Raw genomic sequence first — 14,421 nt, forward strand, 5'->3', positions numbered from 1 at the left:
GATTGGTTCAGTTCAGCCGGCGATCTCGAGCTGAAAGGACGTGTACCACACTGATCCCGCTGAGAGGTGAATCTGTAAGAAGAAACAAACATGTGTTTACACCGTGTTACATGTAGGAATCTAACGTTTATTATAGCATTAGCTGCCACGGTCAGTGTGTTCGGAGACTGTCCACCTGGCAGATATTTGGACCCAGGTACAACTCGATGTGATGATTGTGCGGATATCTGTGAACATGCGGATATACAAGGAACTGGGAAGGACTGTCAACGATTATGTCCAGGTAAGACTCACAACAGTAGTACTTAGATGTGTCACTGATAAGTATATGTGACTGCCTCCGTGGTCTTGTGGTAGAGCGTCCTCCCGGGGTTTCGATATATATATATATATATATATATATATATATATATATATATATATATATATGTGTGTGTGTTTGTGTGTTTGTGTTTGTGTGTGTGTGTGTGTGTGTGTGTGTGTGTGTGTGTGTGTGTGTGTGTGTGTGTGTGTGTGTGTGTGTGTACATCACGTCGCTATATAAGTGTAATAACATTGGACGCGACGTTATACCCCATTTCACCTCACCTGTGAGTATGTGTTGCTGCTGAAAAAGAAATAGGTGGCAGGAACTCTTAATGTTGATTTGGCTTATTCACATTTCAAATTCTTATATATTGATAACCGCCTCCGTGTCGTACTGGATAAAGTGTCTGCCTTGAGAGCGAAAAGTCTGTGGTTCGATTCACGGCCGTGTCATACCAGACGTTAACAGAAGGTTGTTCTCTTGCCTGGCTCTCGGCATTAATGGGATAAATAACATGGACTGATCGGCAAAGGGTCATTAAACTGTAAACTGTCAGTAAACTCAGTTGGGGTTTCAATGTTTAACTCGATGGCTAGAACTATAAAACCGACATTAGAACGAAATAGTATATGCAGACACACACACACACACACACACACACACACACACACACACACACACACTCACACACACACACACACACACACACACACACACACACACACACACACACACACACACACACACACACACACACACACACAAACAAACACACACAAACAAACACACACAAACACGCGCACGCACGTATTTGTGAACGTCTTTATGAAAGTGCATCAACTTGAAAGCGTCGCTTAACCCCATTTGACTTCACAGCCTTGTATAATGGTATTAAATGTGTTTCACTTTTCCGCTGAACACCAAAAACAGGCAGTCGTAAATTAAATTCAAACTTAAATGTCACTGTAGCCTGATTTATAAACATGAACACAAAAGTCAAACATAAAGATCATATATCCCCATCTTTCCGTATTATATGATATCACAAGAACGATTCTATACTCTGTTTATTCATTTACACAATGTGTAAATACTCTTTTGTTTTCAATACATTTCTGTGACACCTAACAGGGAGAAACATGAAATCACAAAAGCTCGAATGAATATTAAATATATTGAATAATTGATACAAATACAACCTTAATATAAGTGTCATTTCCAGTTTACATCCAGGTACATGATGTATATGTAGGTCGTTTATCTATACGACAAAGATGTGTATCCTTGCCTACACCTCGAAACAGTACCAGTTTTGTACCAACAAGGCGAAGAGGATTACGTTATGTGTAAACATCATGAACATATAAAAGTGGTTCAGGTGTCATCAGCCCCGTAGAAGAGTCAATAATATATGATCAATATATAAACATGCTTTTGGAGGAAACACAAAAAGGCTTCATGAGATAACATATCAATAAAAGCAAAACACTAAATCAATAACTCCTTAAACAAGCTTAGATTAAAAGGAATTTTCTTTCAATTTGTCGTCATGAAAAATTGTATGTAGTGATCTCATTAATTGGTAATTAGAAATTGCAAATTAATCATTTTACTTTTAACATGAAACTGAAACACTTCTGTTTCAGGATATAAGCAGGGTGTGCCAACTACCACTGCGCTGCCCGAGTGTTCTTCAGACCAGTATTATGACAAGGCTATATCACGCTGTGACTACTGCAGTGTCATATGTGACAACCACGCCATTCAGGGGACAACAGCTCAGTGCAAGGAGAAATGCCCCAAATGTGAGTGTCAATTATCACAATCTGTGATATTCACCATTAAAGTGTCATAAACTTAAACCGTGACTTTAACATCTATTTCGTAACGTGCCCTTTACATATTCATTGAGGCATATGTAATGTAGATGTTTTATCTGTTGATATTGTATTGGGATAGATTGTGTTAACCGCACTCACAATGACATTATTTTACCTTCATGAATGAATGACAAATGATATTAAGGATCATCGATTTATCCTTGCAGTATGTGGTGATCAGTTTTTGATGAGCAACAAAATAATCCTCATAAATCATTGGTGATGGTTTATTTCAGACTTTGAGCCGAAAGACATCCAAGGCCAACAACTGTCATCAGAAAACATCGCAGTTATAACTGTATGTTGTTTACTTGGCCTGTGCCTCATCTTGGTCAGTGTGTATGGCCTGATAGTGTGTTTCTGTGAACATCACCTTCCGTCCAGACTGCAGAGGTGTCTCCCCTGCCTTGTAGCTGGCTACAAGAAACCAGTAGAGTGCACTGAGAGTCATACCGACAGCCCTGGATCGTCCTCATTGACCTCCCTTAGTAGTTGTAAGTGTGTGTTAAGTCACGTGATGTAATGGCCATGACTGAATAAGATTGGTTTGCTATATCAGGATATACATATAAACAGTGGGCACGTTTCCCGTAACAGCGACAGTTGCCATCATCCTTGGCACTTAAGCTCATAGTTGGGTCATCCAAACTTATTTTATATGTATCGTCCACAGGAATAACTAGAGGGATTAATTAATCAGTTTATATGTATTGTATGTGTATAATACTCTCTTAACTATATGTGTGTTATGCTGTTTCTTTTAGACGAAGGACAGACTCAAGGAAGCGTAACAATTCAAATGCCAGCTCCCGAAGTCGGCTTGACAGACCTTCAGTATCAGCGTCAATCATCAGGAGATGCAAGATATGCCTAACTCACCCTGACACTGTGTCCCACACACCCGTACGTCTGTAATGTGATTGCAAAGTCAAGGTCGTCCAGGCCAAGGCCAAACAGATGAAGAATGTAAGAGAAGCTGGATAGCTTTACAAAGATGTTACCTGCCATTCGGCGAAGGAAGTTGATCTCTGTGGAAGGAAGGAGGTGTTACTTAATACAGGTTAAACTCAGTCTGCCGACGTGAGCTCACCTGCATGATACATAGCACAAGGAGAATCGTCCATGTGATACACAGTTACTTGCTCATTCTACACATAGATTTCACTTACAAAAATACCCCTCAGAGAAGGATGATACCTCTGTGACACGTGGACCCAGGAACTGTATTTCCATCAGCTGAACTGTGTTAGTTGTAAATATTCATTACATATCCAAAGTAATTTGAGAAAAGGGCCCAGGCATAATACAGTAAACTACGGTTATAACGAACACGGTTATAACGAACTGACGGATATAACGAACTTACTTTTTTGGTCCCGACTATTTGCTGTAGTTATGCTGTATATATGCTTATAACGAACTACGGTTATAACGAACTAAAATTAGTAGTCCCTTTGAGTTCGTTATAACCGTACTTTACTGTACATAAATTAATATCTGATTTAATTGCATGGCCTTTGATAGGCATTTAGGAGTTGGCAGTTTATAAAGTTGAAATTGATGCATCTTGTGTTTCTATTAATTAAATAGAGTCAATTTAAGATCTCAGATATCATACAAAAACTGCAGTCATTTGTTGCATTCATGGCCTATGGAAGGGTTCTATGGTGCTACGTCATGTGTCAAGGCAACTGGTGAAGCATTTGAGGAGTGCCATTATTGCCTTTACTCTCTATGGCCCAGTTAATGTTTCCAAGTTGTACAGCATTGTTGGTGAGAACATAAATCTGCCGAGGGCAGTTAAAAGAACATTTTATGTGTGAATCCGATATACTTGAGGAATTACATTGTTATGTATGTTTTTAAGTTAGGTCCTTGTTTGGTGGAATAGTATTGTCCAACCATGTTGTCTTTGTCATTCTATCAGCACATGTATGTGTAACTTTATGTCATTTGTGTTCATTGTTAGGAGAATGCATGTTTTCATGAGTAAACTATATATAGTGTTCTTCATGATCGTTATTCATGATATGTCATATTCAGTTTCATTTCGACTTCCCCATAATTCTGAAACAAAACAGTCAACCAAGTGACTACACTGCCTACACATTTTGGTCACTGTCTCTGCAATAACATACACATGTACAATGTGATATACTTGTTTGTAATGTGTTTATGTATTGCCATGTACATTATATTAAATACTTGTAACTTTCCATTCCAGTCACATGTGTGTAAACATTGAACATTTACCTGTAAATAGTGAGTAAGTGAGTGAGTGAGTACTTGTTGTGTTACGTCAATGTCAGCATATTATTCGATATTAAGTTTTGGAGTCTGATATATGTTTCTGTGTATATGATGTACATAAAATAAATTATATTTACTACCAAGGTTACGTTGTATCTTGGCTATTTAATTAGTACTCATCGGGTCATTCAGGTAATTTTTATCTCTCCACAGTTAGTGAGTAGAGGTGAACAACGTTTTTCATACCATTCCACCCATATGGTGGCGGGAAACATCAAGAATGAGTTTCCCACATCTTATCAAAGTTGGAGCTGAACCGGATCTTTAGTGTGACTAGTGCTAGGCTACCCCACCAACATTATACACAGTATAACATAATGACTTATGACAAAATAATGAATGCACGATTTCTTTTGTGCTAAAGTACAAACGTACACTGTTCTTCTGAAGATGTAGGAAAAACACAAATATACTGACAGAGTGTTTCAGTAAATTCCAGTTCTAACCCACAAGACGAGGAGTCTTCTTATTGCTCTCAAGTATGTTAATGTAACATTTATTGAATCAGATATCTTAAGGTTTAGTTGTGGTCATTATAAGTTCAGTCAGAAATGATTAAATTGAGCTCGTAACATCTGCACATCAGCATATTTCAGTCCTAGAATATTGTGTTTACCTTAAGCAATTGATATAGCCCATGCCGTTCCCTCTTTCCAAATCGTGAATAAATGTAAACCTTTGCATAATTATGCAATAGATCTTGCTTGACTAGCAACCACGATGTCATACGATGTTCTTGGGGATTTCCCAGTAGGAGTAGGCGGGCGTGTGGGTGTGGAATGATCCCCACATATTGCATAAGGACGTTTTCCAGCACATACCAGGTTAGTGTTGTATTTTGAACTCTCTTCTGATCGGTTGCTCCGGACTCTCCACGGGGATAATCCAGGATGTGCCAGATTCTGCCTTTGTTTACCTTTTTGTCCTTGGTGACCCCTGGGACGGCTTGTCAAATGTAACCCTGGAAGGTACTGTGACACTGCTACTGGACACTGCTGAGTCATTTGTGACCATGCTGAGATTCAAGGCACTGTACATGAGTGTAGTGAAAAGTGTCCACGTGAGTTACATTTCACAACGTGATCAACATCAAGACCATAATGAGGTGAGGTGAGGTGAATTGGTGTTTAACGTCGCGTTCAAGATTATTGCACTTCTATAGCGACGTGCATGCACGTGTGTGTGTGTGTGTGGCTGCTTGTACTAGTCCGGACTGATGCCGATTTATAGTGCTAGCACACTGAGATACCAGTCCGCAGTTTTAACATGAGTACCCTATTCAGACAGAGTATACTGATTCCGAGCCGACCAGTCCTTGTTTTAGCCCCTAATGCATAGCACCAGACAGGGTAACAACAAGTACAAACATATTTTAACGTCTTTTGGTTTGACGCGGCCGGGGATCGAACCCGGACCTTCCGCTCTCCGGGCGGACGCTCTACTAGACCACGGTCACACAATGACGTGTATTGAAGTGTATGTAATCAGTTGGTTTGACGTATTGGTACATTCCCTTGAATACCTGTCGAACAATGTCAGGTGAAATAAGGGTTTCCTTAAAATGATGTCCCATTCAGCTGATATATCACGGAATCTGTAAAAACTGTATCGGCTTAAAGAAATATATCTTTATATGTTTTCTTTATTTGGAATCAGTCATAACATGAACTTTATAATATCGTAAACACTCATGAGTCTTATATTTATATAGTGATAGACCTGGCGGGAATCTGTCGGAATCATGAACTAACATCACCTATACATAACTATGATAGCAGCGAGCCTGGTAACTGAACTTAATGATGTTTATACATAAATAAAATAAAGGAATCTGTCGGAATCATGAACTAACATCCACTTACCCTGTACGTCGAATCACGAGCAGTATTTGGAAACTTAAAACTACATCAATCTAGGAATTCGATGCAATGATGGACAAGCAAGGAATCTACCGAGTCTGCTGAAGTAACGGTTAAGGACCGACAATTGTATTATTGAGGTTGGGAGATCCGAACAGTGTACATGCCCAGGAATTACATTTGATCAAATAAATAAATGTAAGAAGCAGAGATTCTTAACATGTTGGCATAAACTATCTCTGTCACACAGTGGTTAAAATATTATGCATATCTCATAAGGAAGAAAGAGGAATCTATGGACAGGTCAAAACCAAACATACCTTAAATTGCTTGTCACTCGAGGGTATTTATGTTTAGGTTTACTGGCAATGAACCCTATACCAGTACATGGATAAACATATAAGCGACAAAATCATTTCCGTATTCATAAGGAATCACTGTTAAAAGCAGAGTCCATTGTACGGTTATGACTATATCACGACCACGACTGACTATCATCTAAATTCACCTGACTCCATACATTTGTGCATCTATTCAGCCGAAAAACAACTTCCTAATGCTACCACCTGAGCCCGAGGAAATGTGTGAATGAATCAATTACAACCCGCCACATAATGCTGCTTCTCAACAAACCTCATTTGTCAATACATCAGGAGAGCGCTCACCTATACATAACTATGTTAGCAGCGAGACTGGTAACTGAACTAAATGATGTTTATACATAAATATGATTGGTTCAGAATGACCTCATATAGGATTAGCCAATCACTTTAGGTCATTTTTATACGTCATACAATACTATGAATAGCCTGTTTCCCACGAGTTCATTTTGACGCCTCAGCTCAGTGTACGATGTCCTACAACCAGACATGTGCCGGCTAGTACTGTCAGGACTTCTGTGGTGTATTTGTGCCTGTCTCGCCTATGGCTCTGGGGAGTGTCCCCAAGGAACGTACCGGGATTTTGGCTCTGGTAACTGTGACCCGTGTTCTGATATATGCGAGTATATGAAGATAAAGGGAACTGAAGAGGACTGCCGGAAAAACTGTCCCAGTATGTATGTTAAAATGTAGACTTAAGTTTATGCTGTGATAGGTTATATCAATATCGTCTAATCTTAATACTTTGAAATTCCCCAAAGTGTTTAACTATCATCGATGTGAACTATCTTTTTCGTAGTTACTTACCATTCAGGCAGTAAGTACACATTCTTAACCTTACAGTGATATTATTATCGTGTTGCGGTTGACATTTGGCACGCTATAAGTAATAAAGGGTTCAATACAGGCGACCTTATGCATGGATACAATCACTTCTTTACAGATGACTTCCGACTGAACTTCGCAAGTAAATCAAAAAGCGGTATGTGCACTTTTCGTGGCTTTTAAAGTTGACAATTTTTACACTTACCATATTATAGGTGGACAATGTACAAAAGTTATGCATGGCCTTGATTGTTAGGTTTATAGATATATTAATCGGATTCGTACAATATACATCGTTTCACATCAAAGTCAGATGTTCTTAATAAGAATAAAAAGAATATTAAGGTAGTAATATATGATACAAGATGACTGAAATGTTGTCATTTTATTTGGCAAATAGACAATAAAGTTGACAACAAGAAGACGACAGGCAAAGAGGGAAGCATTCTTCCCGTAGTGCTTCCTGTGTTAGCAGCGGTGGTCGTGTTCAGTGTGTTGCTGGCGCTCGTCGTTTATCGTCGTGTTCATGTCAGCCCTAGACACAGACCTATACAACCAACAAATCAAACCCTCGTAGAGCTCCCTTCCATTCAATGCACTGAAGAATCCGTCATTGACTTCCATGAAGATCCTATAGGTAATACTTATGTGCTGTTATTAATCTATTATTTAACTCACACTCATAACATATCATATTATAACTGTACATGTATGCCGTTTTTATAACACGCAATAATGGCATTGGTATTGTCTATTGTGGTTTTATGTTCTAAAGGTGACACATAATTGATACTTATCATTAACCTTTATGTGGAAACGTCTGCTTATATTTATAACATACTGGCAACTGCTGCAACTCCCTTTTATAAAGGTGGTGAAAGCGTTCGCTCGTCACGCCGAAGACCCGGGTTCGATTCCCGACATGGGTAAAATGTGTGAAGCCTATTTCTGGAGTCCTTCGCCGTGATATTGCTGGAATATTGCTAAAAGCGGCCTAAATCCATACTCACTCACCCTTGTACATACATACCTTGTACCTTGGAATAAACATTAATGACATGCACTATGTACAATAATATTGTTTTCAGAAGAACAACCACTCCCAACTGAAGAGGAAAATAAGTTTCCCATGGCATTCTCTGATCTCCCCTTCAGTGCCAGACATGCCAGTAACCTGCACGGATCTTACTGAGCCAGCTGGTTTAACTACTGGTGTATTGGCAGTTTGACACCTTTGTTTAATTCGGGGCAGAGAAAGTCCCATGCCTGTCCCAGGAGATTTCTTGAGAGGACCTTGACGTTAAGTGTTAATGTTCAAGGCGTGGAGATCAGAAAGATCACACATCTAGAAACAACTTTATCCAGTTGTCTTGCTTAACAGAGTTAATGTGGAACGTCAAAGGACGAGATATTTTCAACACTAACGCGAGATCATATGCTGTATAACAGCACTGTTACGAATATTGAAACAGGAAGTGTGCTCCCTTCACGCCTCTCTAGAAAGTCTCTCTATTCGCCTCTGTAGAATGAGGAAGTCGGTGACCAAAATGACTTCATGACATGTTCAGCAAATGTTCTAACGGTGTCGGTGCGTGTGTGGAATGAGTTGACATTACATATTGTACAGAGGCAGAGCTCAATTGAATGTATGTATATAAGAGTGTGTCAAATTGAGCATACCACTCAGGAATATATCACGACACTGCCACTGTTATTTTTGTATATTCATGTTTGAATGTATTTTGATGTCAACATGAACACGTATGGCGAACGAAAGAAGTCTCTTAACCGAATGTGTGGGAAGAATATTAAAATGAAATGTATAATTTGAGTTCACGTTCTTTGTGTGTTCCTTGGGTTGAGTTTATGTATTTGAACATGATTGATAACTGGATAATTCAAAGTGAGAATGATATGTATAGTTACACGTATCATTTGTCTTGTCGTGATAGCTGGATCCTTTTGTATGCCTCAACAAAATATTCGCCATCTCCTAACCGAATGTTTTACCATTTCTTTCTCCATTTCTTTCTCCATTTTTTTTCACAGACATTATTCCCGAATTGTTTGAGAGGCATTACTTTGAGTGAGTATGGTTTTACGCCGCTTTCAGTAATATACCAGCAATATCACGGCGGGAGACACCAGAAATGGGCTTCACACATTGTACCCATGTCGGGAATCGAACCCGGATCTTTGGCTTGACTAGCGAACGCTTTAACCACAAGGCTACCCGACCGCCCCTGCATTACTTAGAAGTTGACGGATGACAAAATAGACACAATTTATGGATAACAACTTCTTTAATCCTGTACTATGTACCTCATTCAGTCTTGCTTGACAACGGTATAAGAATCTATACTGAAACGTCGCCTTTACAGTATTAAAGAAGTTGTTATCCATAAATTGTGTCTACGACATTATTCTCGTGATATCATTAGACGCAAATCTGAATTTATCTGCCATACAATCACAACATGCAATATCATGCTAGATTAATGTTCCATGAGATCACGATTGCTAGATCTGGAGACCTCTGGAGAAACGTACATCACAGGAAGAGATATCTCCACAGGGCGACAGTGAGATAAACATGTATAGCATCACAACTGTAAATACACCGATGGGATCTCTATTGTCTATATTTGTACTATATGCAATGACATTAAACAGGTTGGTTTTCTTTATTTCCTGTTCTCATTATGTCTATTATGATATGACAAAGTTAATAGTTGTTTACTGTAATTTGTACTGCTCTATAACAGTCATAATTATAGATCTGTTACAGACAGTATCGACACAACGCAGTGTAGTCATAAGGATAAAAAACCACGTTATCAAATATTGACTTTAAAATGCTATACGGTCCTAATTAGAATACAGTGTCGTCGTTAGCCTTTCTTGCAGTGAGTGAGTGAGTGAGTGAGTGAGTGAGTGAGTGAGTGAGTGAGTGAGTGAGTGAGTGAGGAGACCGGCAATTTTAAGGCGAAGAACACTAGAAATACATTTTAATAAAATGCACCCACATGCGGAATCGAACCCGGGCCTTCGGTGTGACGAGATAGACTAATGGAATACTCGACCGTCCCCATGGTAAACGACATGGTTGTGAATGGGTTCTGTGTTTTTACTCCAAGTGTTATAATGAAGATGACGATGCCAGGACAAACATCAGTACTATGTTAAATGGTTTAGTCAACACTAAATGAATGAACTTAGAGAAATAGTCTCTTGGCATAGGTTGATTGCAGTCTCAAACTGTATGTTGACGTATTATACAATGAGCAGTGGCCAGCTGTAGGATGGTAAGAGTTTAACAATTATGGTACACGTCTTTCATATCATTTCTCAACATAAAATTACATTTATGTCAGTGTCACGTTTGTTAAAACTTCCATTACTTAAGACAAACATGAGAAACTTTGATTCAGTTTGCTTCTATGAGTAATGCCAATTTCTAAGCATATTCAACATTGGTAGATGATGAGAGCTATTCAAATATAAAAATGTTTATTATTTATAATTATATATAGTATTTATTTTTATTCACAACATTGTTAAGCTCTCTTGGATTTCAACAATAAAAGGTATATCTTTTAATTAATTTTGATAATTTGCTTTATTTTGTTCATATAATCAAAGAAACAAAACACGACCTTTGATAATATGTATTAACTTATGATGAGTTCAATAATATTAGATTCAATAGTGTTGGAATCAACAAAAACCTTTTAGTGGGTGAAGTGAGGGATGACTTTCAGCTATAATGTGTGAAACTACTAAATTTTAATCATAATCCAAATGAGATTTGAACCATTACATTTTAAACATTAATCATTCATCGTTCAAATTTCATGCATTTTACAAACGTTAGCACCTGGTCATTTAACTCCCTAAAGGGGTTACGCATAAATAATAGAATATTAGCTTTTGCAATTTTTGCAGCCGAAGAGGTAAGGCGATCATGATGCATCAAACAAAAATACTTAGAGTCATATAATCCGCACAAGGCTTCAACTTTTTGGATCAAAACTCACTTACTCAACTTTCTCAGCTTTGACGCTTTATTCTTACAATAAACAAATACCGCGCAAATGTTGCTGTATTTTATCACATTGCTATGTGAGACCTACATATTCATCGTGTGTGTCTTCCCTTTGCATCTTGGAGGGTAGGTGCAATAGGCCTGGACCCGTAATGCCCATGTGTATATATGTAGAAAATGACGAACAGTAACAGCTCGGAATGCGCGGTTCCGGGATAACGGAATCCACAGTACTCGAATTAATCCTGAACGTTCAGGTTGCTGTTTGAAATACATGGAGCAGTCTAGTAGTTATAAATGAATAAACTACTACACAGAAGTATTTACAACCTTCATTGATACAGGACAACGAGACGATAATTGTCTTTTCTTGGCAAATAACATGTTTATTACATCGAGTGACTTGCGAAGTCGATATGTTTATGAGTGGCACAGCTTTGCAGGTCACGAGTTGAGATTATAAACATTATATTTCACAAGAAAAAACAAATGTTCTATATACATGTTCTTGCATTATTTCCATGATCTTACTCTGAAAACTCATAGTGTCCTTCGGGTATATTATTATCCCCGCCATGCAGGCTTTATGGAGCTCTTTTGTATAGTTAATGTTCACTACTATATGCACAAACTTTTTATGTGCCTCATGGCAGGGGATAGTGATAACGCTGTTTTCTTGTTTAGTGTTATTTCAGTCTGAAATACAGATCAATTACATATTTGGAGATAAATATATAATAGCATACTATCACAAACACATAGTGACACCTGTTATCCGTGCCCAACTGTCTTTGTGGTTGGGCATACCCATTCTCTATTTATGTTGCTTAATACGTCAGTTGTGTGGCAGTCACAACAACAACGTTTACTTGTGAGTCAGAGATCATGGACCTACATAGATTTAGCATTCCCAAGGGGTAAAGGTTGCCACAAGATAGAGATAAAGTTTTACAAATACTACCAAGGAGATCGTCCTTGGCGTATGACATTATAAAAACAAGACATCCGCTTCAATCCTCCAGGTAGGATGTAGAGATAGGCGTCCACACATAAAGTTGTATTTAATGACTCACATGACACATTTAAAGCAATATCCAGTGCCCGTTTTTACATTGTAACACGAGATCTACCCTCATAGCTATACCCCTCTCATACCTATACCCCTCTCATACATATACCCCTCTCATACATATACCCCTCTCATACATATACCACTTGTGTTACGTGGATATAAATTAACCCCGGTATAAACAACGTCAAGTCACAAATGGGAAAGTACTGTCACTTATGCAAGCAGAAGCCATATTCCTAATGTACATGGACTGGCTGTGTAAATGCAATACTGTTGCTCAGTTTTACAATGTTCGTATAAACCTGCATCTGTAGCTATCGCTCACCGTGTTAAACCAGTGCTATCTAGTATCGTAAGTGAAGAACAGAAGGGCATTTTACCTGGTATATGTGTTGGAGAGGTTACGAGACAAGTGATTTAATGGCTTACGCTTAAACACAACAAATTCCAGTTTTTTTATGTTTAATATAAATAGATTTTGAAAAGTCTTTTAATTCTATGAATTGGAAATTCATTCAGAACATACTAAAACATTTTGGACGGTCACTTCGAAATTGGATACAATTTCTCTATCATAATTCAGAGTCGTGTGTAGTGGTAAATGGGTTTTCAACATTTTTCTTCACATTAGTAAGGACTGTTGGTAAGGACCTAATTTGCACTGAAGTTTTAACAAGATTATTAAAGAGCAACATTCGGATTGAGCATTTGTTAGCCAGATTTGCTGATGAAACCACACTGACGTTAGACGGGGCTGACATAGATAAAAAAGAGAGAACTATTCTTCAGTTAAGGGAGATTTTCTTGTTTCAAATATAATTGAGCAACGTTTTTCAACCATTCATACCGCTGCACAATGTCTCAATTACAAAGAGACAAAACCAGATTCCATAATCATAAGAAATCTCTGCTGTGTTTAAGCAGGTTGAGTGAATGCCGTTTAATGCCGCTGTTAACATATTCCAGCCAAACACCGTGGAGTCTTAAAAAAACGAGCAGGTGGTGAATAGCATGAGCAACGTCAATCCCCGACGTAAAGACACTCCCTCAGACATTCGATGTAACCATCCGTCCCTCATTCTAGTTGCATGGGTATCAACACGGGTGTGACCAGCAGAAGTACTGGTATACGGAATATGTAAATATGTACCTCGAGAATAATGATGCCAATATGACAAATGATTTATCAACATATTCTGGAGTCCCAAAAGAATTACATGATATAGTGATTGATCGCTACATGATATTTATGTTATATTCTAGTGAAATGAAATCTATTTTAGTTGAAATCTTGTACACTATCAGTATGACATTCACCGCTGTTAAGATTATAATATTTTAAGTTTTTAAATATCCCAGTGATTATCTAGTGTTATCTGTATTCCACAGACCGGGATACCCCTCTCATTTGAAATCAAAGAACTAAAACCACATATTACTATTTTGTCGCTAATACAAAGCTACTATACTGTCAAAGACAAGTCCTGTAAGCAAGTGTTGTAATTTTGGTGACGTGGAAAACTGATGAAGACAGACGTAAATCATGAAGCTAGAAAATATTTCACCACATCTTATGTAATGCAGAAATTAAAATAAAACTTAAATCTGTTTAAATTCTTGAAGCCATGCTTTTTGTAAAAAGCCTGCTGGGGCAAAAAATTCAGACATATTGATAAATTGCAAATTTATACCTCCAATAAAAAATAGCTGATGTGCTGCTAAACAAAAAGCAACATGGATAAA

At 38.1% G+C, this 14,421-nt stretch overlaps 2 protein-coding genes across 2 annotated transcripts; both read left to right on the forward strand.

The window, feature by feature from the left end:
* LOC139467878 (uncharacterized) lies at window positions 1-4,569 on the forward strand. The gene is made up of 4 exons (XM_071249398.1): window positions 1-283; window positions 1,954-2,112; window positions 2,424-2,681; window positions 2,952-4,569. Exons 1-4 carry the CDS (start codon window positions 91-93, stop codon window positions 3,059-3,061), a joined length of 720 nt encoding a protein of 239 aa, XP_071105499.1. The 5' UTR covers window positions 1-90; the 3' UTR covers window positions 3,062-4,569.
* Window positions 4,570-7,195: 2,626 nt separating this feature from the next.
* On the forward strand, window positions 7,196-9,062 carry LOC139468867 (uncharacterized). Its single transcript, XM_071251004.1, has 4 exons — window positions 7,196-7,409; window positions 7,680-7,718; window positions 7,962-8,198; window positions 8,650-9,062. The coding sequence occupies exons 1-4, from the start codon at window positions 7,226-7,228 to the stop codon at window positions 8,751-8,753; spliced, it is 564 nt and encodes a 187-aa protein (XP_071107105.1). The 5' UTR covers window positions 7,196-7,225; the 3' UTR covers window positions 8,754-9,062.
* The last annotated feature ends 5,359 nt before the right edge of the window (window positions 9,063-14,421 follow it).

Source organism: Haliotis cracherodii, unplaced genomic scaffold, assembly GCF_022045235.1.
Source record: "Haliotis cracherodii isolate W230 unplaced genomic scaffold, xgHalCrac1.p SCAF_2, whole genome shotgun sequence".
In the NCBI taxonomy this organism is placed as follows: Eukaryota; Metazoa; Mollusca; class Gastropoda; order Lepetellida; family Haliotidae; genus Haliotis; species Haliotis cracherodii.

Bases quoted from the DNA above. Each gene is read 5' to 3' on its own strand.
- LOC139467878 (XM_071249398.1), top strand. From the start codon at position 91: ATGTGTTTACACCGTGTTACATGTAGGAATCTAACGTTTATTATAGCA. The intron at 284-1,953 runs GTAAGACTCACA...CTTCTGTTTCAG, and splicing joins CTGTCAACGATTATGTCCAG to GATATAAGCAGGGTGTGCCA. The intron at 2,682-2,951 runs GTAAGTGTGTGT...TGTTTCTTTTAG, and splicing joins ATTGACCTCCCTTAGTAGTT to ACGAAGGACAGACTCAAGGA.
- LOC139468867 (XM_071251004.1), top strand. From the start codon at position 7,226: ATGTGCCGGCTAGTACTGTCAGGACTTCTGTGGTGTATTTGTGCCTGT. The intron at 7,410-7,679 runs GTATGTATGTTA...ACTTCTTTACAG, and splicing joins CTGCCGGAAAAACTGTCCCA to ATGACTTCCGACTGAACTTC. The intron at 7,719-7,961 runs GTATGTGCACTT...TTTGGCAAATAG, and splicing joins CGCAAGTAAATCAAAAAGCG to ACAATAAAGTTGACAACAAG.